We start from the raw sequence: 14573 nt of genomic DNA on the forward strand, positions 1-14573 counted from the left end.
GGTCTCCTGTCTGTCTTTCTGTTGGTAATTTAGACGTGAAGTCCTCCTCCCCCTATTTCTCCTGTCAACATACCTCTCACTCTCTCTCTCTCTCTCTCTCTCTCTCTCTCTCACACACACACTCACACACACACACACATACAATACCATTTTTGCATATATATTCTAGGGCAATAGTTGTGATCAAGAAGGTGAAGAAGCGAATTTATGTTCTACCATACACCCAGGAAAATTTGAAACAAACATGTCATACCAAATTTTGAACAGATGATCCAGTATAAGTCTCAAATAACCACAAAGACATTGAGCACCATTTGTTACAAATATATATATATATAAATACGGCTTTATTTTTTTGGTGGTGGGGTTGCATGTTTAAGGTGAGGGGAATCTACAACGCATATTCTGGAAAGATTCAAACCTTTACTACAACCCTTATGACACCCATGATTAAAATTTTGAATAAAAGTCTGTTGTAATTTTCTGCAATAAAGAATTTGAACTGTAGAGTCAGTAGCATACCTTCACATTTTCAAATATGTACTATACATAGCGAGTCAGTCTTTTAAAAAGTCATGTTGTTTTTTTTTTTTTTTGGTGGGGGGGGGGGGGGGGGATTGGGAGTGGGGGAGGAGATTCAGGTATAAACCTAGTAATTCCATACAGTTCAGTTACAAACTGTCATTCTCTCTGAGAGAACAATCTGCGGGTTTGCTGTGAGCTGCTAACCACAACAAAAATATATAATGCTACATAATGTAAAAAGGGTTTTGAACTCAAACCATGCCACACGCTTACTGAGCCAAAGACAGTTCAGTTCTCACATAAATCTTATACATTTCCATGTGTAAATATAAAATTGCACCAGTTAACATTACAAGAGTATAAAATTATATCAGTCATTAACCAGAAATATTTTCTAACAATAATACTGGATAACAAGTACCCAAATCTTTCAAAACATGAAAATATATTACATGTCATGGTGTTCATATGCATATGTACAACACAGAATATAAAATGTTCTCTCATTTCCATTCGCTGTTATACAGCAATCGAGTAATCAGACTGGTTGTGATGAGTGGTTGTTGCACTACCACTGGGACGAGACCACAGGGAAGACCGCAGGCCCAGTTTGAGTTTCTTCAGTGTGTCAATATCGCACTCTGCTTCACTGAGTTCAGGTCGGTCCGGAGTCTCCCTCTCCCTCGGATCCCTCACAGTAAAAGATGCCTCAGCAACTGATAGTGGCGGCAGCAGCGTCCTGAGCGATGCTTTGCTGGGGGCAAGCCATCTGCAATTGCTGCCACTTGTCAACACTTATAAAAACAGGGTGCACTATGTTCATGTGTCAGTACTGACTACCTTCTGCACTCTGAACAACTGTTGCAGAAAGAGTTTCACTACAGAAAATTTTAAATTCCAACACAAATTAAAGAAGAATGGTACTGATATAAGTAGTCATTTTCTATCTTTTTACAAGCACAACTCAGTTTTCAAATGAATTTCTAAAAAGTGTCAAAATTCTATTACTATTCTACAAATAGTGCATTGCACATGCAGAAATTGTCAAGCAGGCAAAAAGTATTATTCCAAGGACTGATGTATATTTTTTAACTGAAACTTTTTATGTTCATTGCTGGATTACCAAATGCAAAGAATAAATAATGTGAAACATTCTGTAAGCGATGACAGGGTACTGACATTTTTACATTATAGCTGTAGCCCTCCCATTATCCTTCACTGCAACATTCACTGGTGAAATGAGTGAAATGAACTTTATGAAGGAAACAAGTATCTGTCAAGTGAAATGGCAGGTTATTTTTGCTGTATTTCATGTACATTCATTTTTTTGGCTTCTATCCTAAACATAAAATTCAATATTCTGTAGTAATGTCGGTTTTCATTATCCATTATCCACCAACATTTTACTTCACCACTTTCTTTGACTCTTATATCTAAGTTTGAGGCTGGACTGGCATACAGTTTTGACTGACATGAAGGTTCATCATTGCAGTATATTTTCTTCAGTTCGCTAAACTTTATTTAGCACTTTATCAGATTCAAGTTCATTAAGCTTGATTAAAATGACTACATGAAATGAATCTGCACAATGATTTGTTGAAATTTTCTTTAAAAACCCAGTATGTTGCACATAAAGTATATTATTGCTGGGAAATATCCATCCTGTCTGTGAACAACAAGAACTTGTATGCCTTAGAGAAACTGCAACTACTGAATAATCTGGAACAATTCCTGTTTAAAAATAAATTTCCACAGTACTTGTGAAACATTGTATTAATTTTTTGATGCTCTAATGTACCTATCCAATGGAGTTCCACTGTCTTCGAGATCAGTAGTGTGAGCTGACTTTCACTGCTGTGAAGTATTTACTAGATTATCTGCATGCCAGTAAGAAAGGTGAAAAAAGAAAGAGTGAATTTCAAAAAAATGTGTATAATAGTGTAGAAGAAAATTAAAAAGAATGATATTGTGTCCCTGGGTAAAGAATGTATAACAGTACAGAAACCATTTTCTTAATTCAGTTTTGCGAAGGGTCTGTTGCGTGTATCTGTAATGTGAAAGGTAAGCAAGCTATTCCAATTGTTGGTGTCCTAAGTTGTACTGGTTAATGAACTGTTTACAGAAAGAAGAATAATTAAATTAGGTTAGGATAAAATGTCAGGCATACTTTTTAATTATTGACTACCATACAGTTATGATCTTTGTTTGTAGTAATAAAATATTTGACAAATTCTACAACATGACATGGATCTATCAAGAAAAAAATGTGTAATGTACCCAAACAATTACTGTGTGGAAAAATTAGCTGATTACTAAGCAGTTTTACAGTAACATTTGATGGAATAACTTCACAGTCCTTCTACTGAAAGAAAATTATCAAAAATTTTGGGCCAGAATCAAAGTGAAATCTATTAATCTAAAATGTACTAGACAGCCTTGGTCTACTTTTGAAGATCCTTCAAGTACCAAAAATAGTCAGCTAAATTCTTTTCTCATAGTCATCTATCATTTTGAGGATATATTTCATACAATGTTATTTGCAAACATTCTTTTCAACCTTTCTTCCAGTTTTCTAAGGTAGTTTACCAGACCAAGTTTCCTGATGTAAACTCGTATTATGAAAGCCAGTTACATTTGCTGACCCTCACCTTGCTAGTAACAGCTGCATTATTTTGTAAAATTTTGCTTTGTTCATCAGTTTCATATAAATGCAATACAAAAAATAAAAATGTTAAATGCCCACTGAAACAATTTTTTTGTTTGTTGTAAGGAAGGCAATAAGAGGCATTATATTACAAAATAAAGAATGCTAATTGCAGTGGTAACAAGTGCCTTCTTTGCTTTTTATTTTCTTAAAAAAAAAAAAAAGTCTTTGCACACTAGTTCAAAAAGATGCCTACCTCGCTCTCCCTCTCCTTGGCAGTGATTTTTGTTCTGACATGGGAGATATATCAGAAGATGTACTAGAATGTGCACCATGGTATATGAAATCTGCAAAGAAAAAGAAACAGTTCCGTAACTAAATAATGAAGTTAATTATTTCTTAGTTATCCTGGTGTTCAAAAGATCATGTTTATAATATGAAGTGGTACATGCATGGAGGCATGACAAGGGAATATGGCACAACAGATTTACACTGTACGTTGCTTTGAAGCCAAGCCACCATGTCAGATGATTCAGAACATTAGCAGACTACAGTCATAGCTGCTTCTTTTTCTAATTTTTTGTTGTGTGCAGGTAACAGCTGTTTTGAATAGTAAATTTTACAGTGTTTTGTGAATAACACAGTGTCAGGAAGGCATTTTCAGACTTTTTTCTGGTTTTAAATGTACATTTGGTCCAGCAATACTATGTATTTGGCCTCGTTATTGTAAGTTTTTTTTTAATACATGTTTTAAATGATCAAGAAGAGAAGTACATGATCTGAAAATGCTGCTTTCATAATCCACTATTTTCCCCTAATATGGACCGATGAAACTAACGTTTGGCCTGTGTGCTCTTTCCGAAAATTCTGAAAACATATTTTCATTATGTCTGATGAGTTTCCAGTTTTTCATCCAAAAACATTTGAGTCAAGAACTTTTCTGAGATGGGCTGATAGAAAATCTACAGTCAAAGAACAGAAGTAAAACCACTACAGTAAAAGTAAACAGCAAAAATAAAATAAAATATTGCTTGAATGTGATCTCATTACACTTTAGACCATAATCAGAACTATTATTATATCCATAAATGAGGCTAGCTGGTATTTTGATCAAAACACTTCCATGTTTCTGAACAATCAAAGCACGTTTGGGGCAACCGACATGGCGGATGTGGGCTTCAAGTTTGTGATGTCATACCCCCCCCCCCCCCCCCCCCCCCATTTTACGTCCATTACAACTGGTTTACAAACACAAAGTTCTAAATTACATGTATACCTAGTAGTTGACCACATGTTTGATAATGAATGCCATATATAATTCTTGCTGCACATTTTTATGCAATGAATACCATACATCTAATTGTGTAATTGCCCCAGAATATTATTCCATATGATATTAATGGCTGAAAGCTTTCAATATTTGATAAATTTCTGACATTTTAATCAACACATTCAGAAATCAAAAATGAGTAACAACTGTTGATCATAAATTTAGGGAAGAATATGAACAGACAGCCAAAAGTGCCAGCAGCACCACTCAAGCAGTATAAATTAAAGATAAAAACTACTAAAAATAACCATTAGTAGTAGAAGAGTGATCAGCAATTCAGTGCAAATCTGATGTTGAGGGGATCCTAAATTGGACAAGTAGAAATCTTTTACCACACTTTTTACCATAAGAAAAGAGGCCTTTGAGATTACATGAAACAGTGTATCAAAGTGACAGAGTAGTGATTAAACTGTGGCAGCACAATGTGGGGCATACATGGCATGCCAGTATGAGGCTTCTCTATGTATCTGCAATGTTACGTCAGGCAGGAGTCTTGGGTGCATTGGTTCCAACCAGTTGTTGATGCTTTTGACACACTGGATTCAAGCCATTGGGAAGCAGGATGGCATAGTGAACACATCTAAATGACATTATGTGTGATCAAGGTGGACTGGGAGTTGAATGTCATCATATCATGCAGTATGATTTCACTTTTACAAGGAAAATTCAGGAGAGAGGACACATTCAACAGCAGGAGTCTTGCCTCAAAGTGCCAGAAGACATCCAACCAGCATGGTACCTGCCCTGATTAGAGACCTTATAGAAGCCTCTGTGTTAACATTTTCCATCAGGCTATGTATTATTAGCCACAAGCAGTTGCTCTGTTTAATTCAGAGCCCTTCATTTCCATTCCTCTCACACAAGGACATTGTGTGGCTAAATGAACAAGATATCACTCCCACTGTGAATGGACACAGAACAGTGAGGTATGGTTTGGCCTGGAGAGCGATACCATCTGCTCACCTGATTTATCTCTGGGCTATGTGACAACATTATCTACTGCATATTGTGGAAAGCGACAAATATGTTGCTTCAGTGTTTGTGTCTGGGCTGGCCTCATTTTAGATGCAGGCACAGTACTGCTTGTGATTCCTTGGGGCACATGATGGCTGTAGTACGCAGGGTGATTCACGAAGATATGAAAATATTTTAATATGTTAGTCTACAAGCAAAACTAAAGAAAAAAGTTCATAGTTTAGTTATGGATTTATGGATAATAAAAGATATTGCCTGAAATTTAGCAACTTCGCTAATATGCAGCCATTGCAAAACAGTATGAGGTTAAAGTAAAGCACAATTTCCATCTATTTTGTCATTATTAATCTATTGAACCTAATAAAACATGTCCCAGATGTGTATCTGCAGTAGTTTTCCAGAATGTTCAGAGAAGCAAAGAAGTAATTTCATAACATTTTTAATTTACTAACTACTTGGCCCAATTTGTTTTTTAAATTTCAGATAATTGCACAAAGTTTTCAACAGGAGTTGTGGAGAATTTAATTTTGGAAAAATGATGGTAATAACGTTAACTGAAACTATATGACTGTGCCAGATAATCTGCTTTTATTAATACCATAGCACACAAGAATTCATGGTAAGGATACAGATTATTGTACTTCAGTGTACGCCATAAATTAGATTGTGAAATGCCTAATTGTTGAGAGATATGTTGTGTACTGATACCCGGGCTACGTTGAACAGCATCCATAATATCATCACCATCTTCATGTATCAAGCACTCATACTGATTATGAATGCTAGGTAGAGAACCTGTCTCCTGAAAGATTCTAAATACTTCATTAATGGTTCGTGCAATCGGAATCCTCAGAGTTGGAAAATGTACATGATATTCATTAACTGCAACTGTGGCATTACCATCACATTTGCCATACATAAACATCATATCGGCATATTCCTCTGTCTTAAATTTGAAAGGCATCCCCATTTCATAAATAATCTACAAACTACAACAGTTACTATGTGGTTTCACTTAAATACACTGTTGTTATTATGTCTTTCACTGAACAATACAGAAAACTAGCATTCTTAATGGAAAGTAAACAAATTTACTTGTATAATCATCTTTGCTTCTCTGGATGTTCTGAAAAACTACTGCAGATACATATCTGGGACATGTTTCATTAAACCAAAAATGGAAAATCCAGGATGGAATTAACAATGAGTTGTGTGTGTCTATTGTTGACAAAGGCCTTAATGGGCGAAAGTTATAATTGTGAGAGTCTTTTTGTTGTGCCTATCTGCGACTCAGTATCCTCGCTATAGCTATAGTGAGTAGCAACTTTCCTTCTCATAATATTGTTACATGTTTTATTAGAGTCACCAGATCAACAAAAACAAAATAAATAGAAATTGTGCTTTACTTCAACCTCGTACAGTTTTGCGGTGGCTTCATATTAGTGAAGTTTCAAAATTTCAGGCAAAATTTTTTACTAGCTGTAACTCCGTAACTAAAAATTTGCGGACCTTATGTTTATATGAACTTTTTTCTTTAGGTTTACTTGTAGAATAACATATTAAAATATTTGCATCTTTGTGAATCACCCTTATAAGGTATGCCATGTGGTGCATATGGACTTAGTTTTTCCATACGATGGATGGTAATGCCTGATCAGAAAGGGATTGACCTGGTGAAGAGTACTGCCAGTATAAAGACACCACAGACCTGAAGTGACCAGCTAGCTACCTGGATTTAAACCTAATTGAACAAACTTGGGATTCTCTAGACAGGTGGGTTGCAGTCCTAGCCTTGCCACCATTGGCCATTCTTACCTCCAGAGGCTGCCTGCCCAGAAGTACGAGGCATTATTGTAAGTCACAGAGGATGGTTTAATCAGATGCACAGGGGCCATTGTGCATCATGTGAGTGCATCACAGTCAGCAATGATGCTTGTCCTTCCAATGGCACACTGTCGTTGAAAAGTACTATACACCATAAGTACTGCCATGACGTATGGGCAGTCTCCAGTCTACATTGCATCTGTAACTTTGCCATGTCTCACAATGCTGCTGGACACCTTTCAGTGCACAGATTATTGCCATGTCTCAAGTTGTTTCCAGGATTTTGCAGATACTTTAATGTACAAAAAAATGAAAGGAGCGTATGATATTGTTGGCCAGAACGCCCCATCTGGGGAAGTTCGGCTGCCAAGTGCAAGTCTTATTCCATTCGATGCCACATTGGGTGACTTGAGGATGAAATGATGATAAGGACAAAACAACATCCAGTCCCCGAGTGGAGAAAATCTCCAACCCGGCGGGGAATCAAACCCAGGCCCACTTGCCTGGAAGTGAGCACATTACCACCCAGCTGAGCAGGCGGACACTTTAATGTACAGATATAAATGTATTTAGTGAGAATCATTTTTGAAAACAAGAGATAAACTCTATGAATTAGAAAATGGATAGTCATTACAAATTGATTTTCCAGGCAAGAGAAGTCTCTCAGTGAGCAAATTCATGATCTACATCTACATGATTAAGTGCCTGGCAGACTGTTCACTGAACCATCTTCAACACATTTTTCTACCGTTCCACTCTTGAACAATACATAGGACTAAGAACACTTAACTCTTGCCAAGCAAGCTCCAATTTCTCTTATTTTATTACAATGATCATTGAAATTTCATGGGAAGATCTGCCAACGTGAAAAATGCCTTTGTTTTAATGATTGCCACCCTAAATTGCATGTTATATCTATGTCACTCTCTCCCCTATTTCATGATAATACAAAATGTGCTGCCCTTCTTTGAACTTTTTCAATGTCCTCTTTCAATCCTATCTAATCCACACTACACAGCAATACTCCAGAAGAGGATGGACAAGCCTCTTTGTAGAACTGTGCATTTTCTAAGTGTTCTGCCAATAAATTGCAGTCTTTGGTTCATTTTCCCAACAACATTATCTTTGTGATCAATCCAATTTAAGTTATTTGAAATTGTAATCCCCAAGAATTTAGCTGAATTAACAGCCTTTAGATTTGTGTGATTTGTTATGTAACTGAAATTTAGCAGATTCCTTTTAGTATTCATATGGATGACTTCACACTTTTCATTATTTGGAGTCAACTACCAGTTTTCCCACCATACAGATATCTTGTCTAACTCATTTTGGAATTGGTTTTGATCATCTGATGACTTTACAAGACAGTAAATCACAGCATCATCTGCAAGTAACAACAGGTATTACTTCTATTTTACTCAATGTTTTCTGTTTGTTACTAGGAACTGTTAACTTTCTGACAGGAAATCATGAATCCAGTCACACAACTGAGATGATACTCCTCAGGCATGGAATATGAGTAGAAGTCCCTTGTGAGGAATGATGTCAAAATCTAAAAATATGGAATCAGTTTGACATCCCCTGTAGCTAGCACTCATTACATTGTGAGAATAAAGAGCTAGTTTTGTTTCACAAGAACGATATTTCCCGAATTCGGGTTGGCTATTTGTCAACAAATCATTTTCTCAATGTAATTCATGAAGTTCAGACACAGATTCCGAGACAGCAAATTTACATAGGCCTAAGTGATATTGGTCTGTAATTCAGAGGATTACTCGTATTTGCTTTCTTGAGTATTGGTGTAACCTATGCTACTTTCTAGTCTTTCGGTGCAGATATTTCAACAAGTGAGTGGTTGTATAGGACCACTAAGTAAGGAACTAATGCATCAGCATGCTGTGAAATTACTGAACATTAAAACAAAGAAGTTGTTTCATAAATATTTTGTCTGTGCAGTGCTCTCTGCTAAAGTGTCACGTGAACAACAAGAAAAGAGGAAAAGCACAGGAAAAATAAATAGCAATGAAAATGTGGACATGGAGAAGATTCGCAATTAGGAGCTGGATCAAGATATTTATAGGACATTTATGAATATTCATTGCTTCTTTATTTTATTTTCTGCTTCTGTTTTCAGCTTGGTGGCAATTTACATAACCAAATACAGACCTCTTCTGGATGACCATAGTGTTCTCCAGTACAAATACTGCTACCACTGCCTGTGGTTCAGAAACTCACACTCACCCCTTCAAACCTCCTTTTTGCATATGCTGCATCTATGATAATGCAATATATCTAAGCCATAAATTCTCACAGAAAAATTTCAGTTTTGGTCACAAGATATAGTAGCTACTCCACACATATTTGAAGAGTAAAAAATTTTGAATATCAGTTTGTGATATACTGGAAAAAGACACATGAGAAACTACATCTGGCAACCACAAAAAATAATGTAGTGCAACTACTGATTGCAAAAGAATATAACAATCAGGGAAGCTGATACAGATAATAAATAACAGCAGAAGTGAACACATCAATTAATCTTCTAGTTGACTTGTCCACAGGCACATAAATAAAGGTGGAGTACATTGCTAGCTTTCTCCTTCAGAGCTAACAGAATACACACACACACACACACACACACACACACACACACACACACACAACTACATTGCCCCCACCCAGTAAACTGCACCACCACTGCAGCTCAACTGGGGTGTGGGGACAGTGTCAGGCGGTATGTATTAGGGGACAAAGGAAATGGAGAGCACGAGAGAGGGATGGGGAAGAGTGGCTGAAAGCTACACGGAAAAGGCAGCAGGTGTACGAGATATAGGAATGTGGCATCGGAGGTTCATTCTGGCTGTAGGCAAGGGGAGTTGCACACTGTGGAGAGAAATGTGTTAGAGCAAGATGAATGAATTTAGGGTTATGGGCTGGGAGAGGTTCTGGGTATGTGACAAGTGCAGACTGAGAATAGGACTATGGGATAAAATAATATGTTATGAAGACAATTTGTGTATACCTAATTCCTAGAATCGGGTGTTGGAAGCAAGGATCCTGACAGCATAGGTTGTGAAGCAGGAACTGAAAGCAAGCATGTAGTGCTCAGCTGGTTCTTCTGCCACTTGGTATCAACACAATCTTGACCACAGGTAGACAGTGGCCCTTTGTTCAGATGGGCAGATGGTTGGTGGCCATTCCCTCACAAAACACAGCAGGGCTGGTATATGATATGACACCTGTCCCAGGTGGACCTGCCATTAATAGGATAGGATATGTCCATGATACAACTGACTAAGGATGTGCTGGATGGGAACATCAGACAGATCTTGAGTATGGGTTTTCCATAGTGGTATGGCTTATGTGGCACGGGATTAAGGGTGGGTGGGGTGTAAAGATGAGCTGGGATATTTTAAAGATTGGGGGGGGGGGGGGGGCAATACCCACTTAGGGAGGATGGGAAAGATTACGTTTAGCATGTCCCCCATTCCCAGGCATGATTATAAGTAGTCAAAGCCTAGGCAAACAATACTGTCCTGCCCACCCCTTCCGCAATGGTATTCTATCCGACGTCCACCGAACTTACACAATGTACTTGTCCATCCTTACACAACCTCTGCTCCCAATCCCTTACCTCGTTGCTCATACCCCTGTAATCGACCTAGATGCAAGATCTGTCCCATAAATCCTCCCACCACCACCTATTCCAATCCAGTTGCTAACAACACCTATCCCATCAAAGGCAGCTGTTAGTCTGTTCTTCACTATTTCTATGTCATGAGGTAAAGACAAAATGAACACAGTTTTCTTCACATATTTCCAAAAGAAAAAATCAAGGGGGTCATGTCTGGCGATCTTGGAGGTAAGGTATGTAGGGGAGTGTCTCAGGGTCCACTGTGCCCTTTCCAGTGTTGAGGCAGTGTGTCATTGAGAAACTGATGCATGTTGTTGAGCCAGTGTGTTGGAGCTCCATCCTGTTGGAAAATGAAGTCATTGGAGTCCTACTGAAGTTGTGGAAAAAGCTGATTCTGTAGCATTTGAAGATAGCTCATTCCAGTCACTGTGTTTTCCTCAGGGAAGAAGGGACCATATACTTTTACACAAGAAATGGCACAAAAAATGTTCACTTTAGGTGAGTCTTTTTTATGCTCAATAAAGTTGCTTCATCACTGAAAAATAACAGTCTTCCATTTCCTCTAACAGAACATTGCTGAAGTCAACCAATTTCCTTTTCTCACTGACCTAAAGAGCTTGCACTAATTACAGTCTGTATTTTTTATAGACTATAAGACATCTTAATAATTGCCAGACAACCATATGAGGCATTGCTGCTTGCACGATGAGTAGACTTTCGCGAACTCAGCTCGAAAATTTGCTGAATTCTTTTAACCACGTCATCAGAAGTGGGAGGTCGACCTGGACTCTTACCTGTGTGCAAGCATTCTATCTCTTCAAATTGGTGAAACTAATGACAAATGTTTTCTGGAGCAGATGGATCAATGCCAAAACACCAAAGAAAAGCACACTGGACAAAAATCACTGACTTTGTAAACTGCAGCACACAAAACTCCTTCTGTTGAGTTGGTGCCATCTTACTTCTAGCTGTCTGAAAATTGAGAAGCAGCACTGACTGACATCTAATGGCGATTTTGTGGAACTTTAGGTCATGCTCATTCACACAATACACATTTCCTTGCCAGCATATCCCAAGTTCCATAATTATTACCATCCAAAATCAGGTCATTTTTTTTTTTTGAAACACCCTGAATCTCTAACTGTAGCAAGATATGAGGGACACAATAAAGAAATGCTTTTTGTCCCTATAGCAACATAATCAACAACATTACAAAATTACGAGACAGTTTATCTAAACTCCAATGGAGAAACGACCAATAAAAGACATAACACATCTTTGGAAAGGATTTCCCAGCATTTTTTCAACAGATGAACAAATGAGTGGGAAATGATAAATTGCTGGCTAGTATGTTATTTCAGGGGGCAAAATATTTGATAGTGCCAATAGACACATATTAACACTCAAGACACTTCCTAGCTTTAATAACTATTAGATCCTTCCTCAGGAGAAAGAGATGGATAGTTTGGGTAAAGTTAAAAACAGAGGTCATCTGATTCAAATGTCAGGATGATGGTGACTCACCAGTTGTAAGGGTGAAGGGATATCAAGGTTACTAATTGTTATTCTTCTAGTGGCACCAGCCAAAATTGCTCACCTAACATCATTCACTAATTCCAGGGAGCTTATAATCATGAGATCATACCAAAATCTGACATGAAAGCAAGCCCAAGGTGAGCCTGAGTCAGCCGTGATGTGGTTTGCTGAGTGCGAAACAAGAGTGCTATTGGTATGGTTAAGATGTTTATATTATGGGCAGTATTGCCATAGGCAGAACTCCCATATGGTGCGGACTGGATTTTGCTTTGTAATACAGGCTTGAGATAGCTTGCAATGTTTACAAGCAGCAACCTACATGTATCTCTTGTAGTGAATAAACCAGGCAAGTACCCGTTGGTTGTTAGTATAGATCAACTTTTACAAAAGTGGCAATACAGGTGCGAGCCACGACACATGCATGCGGACATTCAATATTTTTGTAATTTGGTGAGAGTGCAGGTTGAACACTTACAAGAATTACTAAAGCATACCACACAGGATTATCAGCAGCTAATGATAGCTATACTGCAGGTGGTCCAAGCATTAACAAATGTAGCAGGACCATCTCTAACCTCACCAATGTCTATGGTTTTTCCACCATTTAATGAACATTATGAATAATGGGATGATTACTGTCGACAATTGCATTTTTTTTCTGGCTTGTCCAATTTCCAATTTGAAAAGACAATAGTCTATGTTATTGCCCGACACTTTCAAACTGTATCACCTCATGTAGACATTGGAGCCATTAACAAATCTGGTGGAACTTGATTTGTTTATGTCTTTTACAACATGAACATTATATCAAAAAACAAAGATGTAGTGACTTACCAAATGAAAGTGCTGGCAGGTCAACAGACACACAAACAAACACAAACATACACACAAAATTCAAGCTTTCGCAACAAACTGTTGCCTCATCAGGAAAGTGGGAAGGAGAGGGAAAGACGAAAGGATGTGGGTTTTAAGGGAGAGGGTAAGGAGTCATTCCAATCCCGGGAGCGGAAAGAGTTACCTTAGGGGGGAAAAAGGACGGGTATACACTCGCAAACACACACATATCCATCCACACATATACAGACACAAGCAGACATATTTAAAGACAAAGAGTTTGGGCAGAGATGTCAGTCGAGGCAGAGGCAAAGATGTTGTTGAATGACAGGTGAGGTATGAGTGGCGGCAACTTGAAATTAGCGGAGATTGAGGCCTGGTGGATAACGGGAAGAGAGGATGTATTGAAGAGCAAGTTCCCATCTCCGGAGTTCGGATAGGTTGGTGTTAGTGGGAAGTATCCAGATAACCCGGACGGTGTAACACTGTGCCAAGATGTGCTGGCCGTGCACCAAGGCGTGTTTAGCCACAGGGTGATCCTCATTACCAACAAACACTGTCTGCCTGTGTCCATTCATGCGAATGGACAGTTTGTTGCTGGTCATTCCCACATAGAATGCGTCACAGTGTAGGCAGGTCAGTTGGTAGATCACGTGGGTGCTTTCACACGTGGCTCTGCCTTTGATCGTGTACACCTTCCGGGTTACAGGACTGGAGTAGGTGGTGGTGGGAGGGTGCATGGGACAGGTTTTACACCGGGGGGGGGGGGGGGGGGGGGGGGGTAGGAGCCAGAGGGTAGGGAAGGTGGTTTGGGGATTTCATAGGGATGAACTAAGAGGTTACGAAGGTTAGGTGGACGGCGGAAAGACACTCTTGGTGGAGTGGGGAGGATTTCATGAAGGATGGATCTCATTTCAGGGCAGGATTTGAGGAAGTCGTATCCCTGCTGGAGAGCCACATTCAGAATCTGATCCAGTCCCGGAAAGTATCCTGTCACAAGTGGGGCACTTTTGTGGTTCTTCTGTGGGAGGTTCTGGGTTTGAGAGGATGAGGAAGTGGCTCTGATTATTTGCTTCTGTACCAGGTCGGGAGGGTAGTTGCGGGATGCGAAAGCTGTTGTCAGTTTGTTGGTGTAATGCTTCAGGGATTCCGGACTGGAGCAGATTCGTTTGCCACGAAGACCTAGGCTGTAGGGAAGGGACCGTTTGATGTGGAATGGGTGGCAGCTGTCGTAATGGAGGTACTGTTGCTTGTTGGTGGGTTTGATGTGG

The 14573-nt window shown here is 38.8% G+C and overlaps 1 protein-coding gene across 1 annotated transcript in view; it reads right to left on the minus strand.

Moving 5' to 3' along the window:
* Positions 1-584: 584 nt before the first annotated feature.
* Positions 585-14573, minus strand: part of LOC124613789 (Down syndrome cell adhesion molecule-like protein Dscam2) — a 273808-nt gene continuing 259819 nt past the window's right edge. Inside the window, exons 26-27 of the mRNA XM_047142510.1 lie at positions 3426-3516; positions 585-1294 (exon numbers count right to left, since the gene is read on the minus strand). Of these exons, the coding sequence (XP_046998466.1) occupies positions 1045-1294; positions 3426-3516 (341 nt within the window). The 3' untranslated portion in view covers positions 585-1044. The remainder of the gene's footprint in view (positions 1295-3425; positions 3517-14573) is intronic.

The sequence above is a fragment of the Schistocerca americana genome, chromosome 4 (assembly GCF_021461395.2).
Source record: "Schistocerca americana isolate TAMUIC-IGC-003095 chromosome 4, iqSchAmer2.1, whole genome shotgun sequence".
NCBI classification, from domain to species: Eukaryota; Metazoa; Arthropoda; class Insecta; order Orthoptera; family Acrididae; genus Schistocerca; species Schistocerca americana.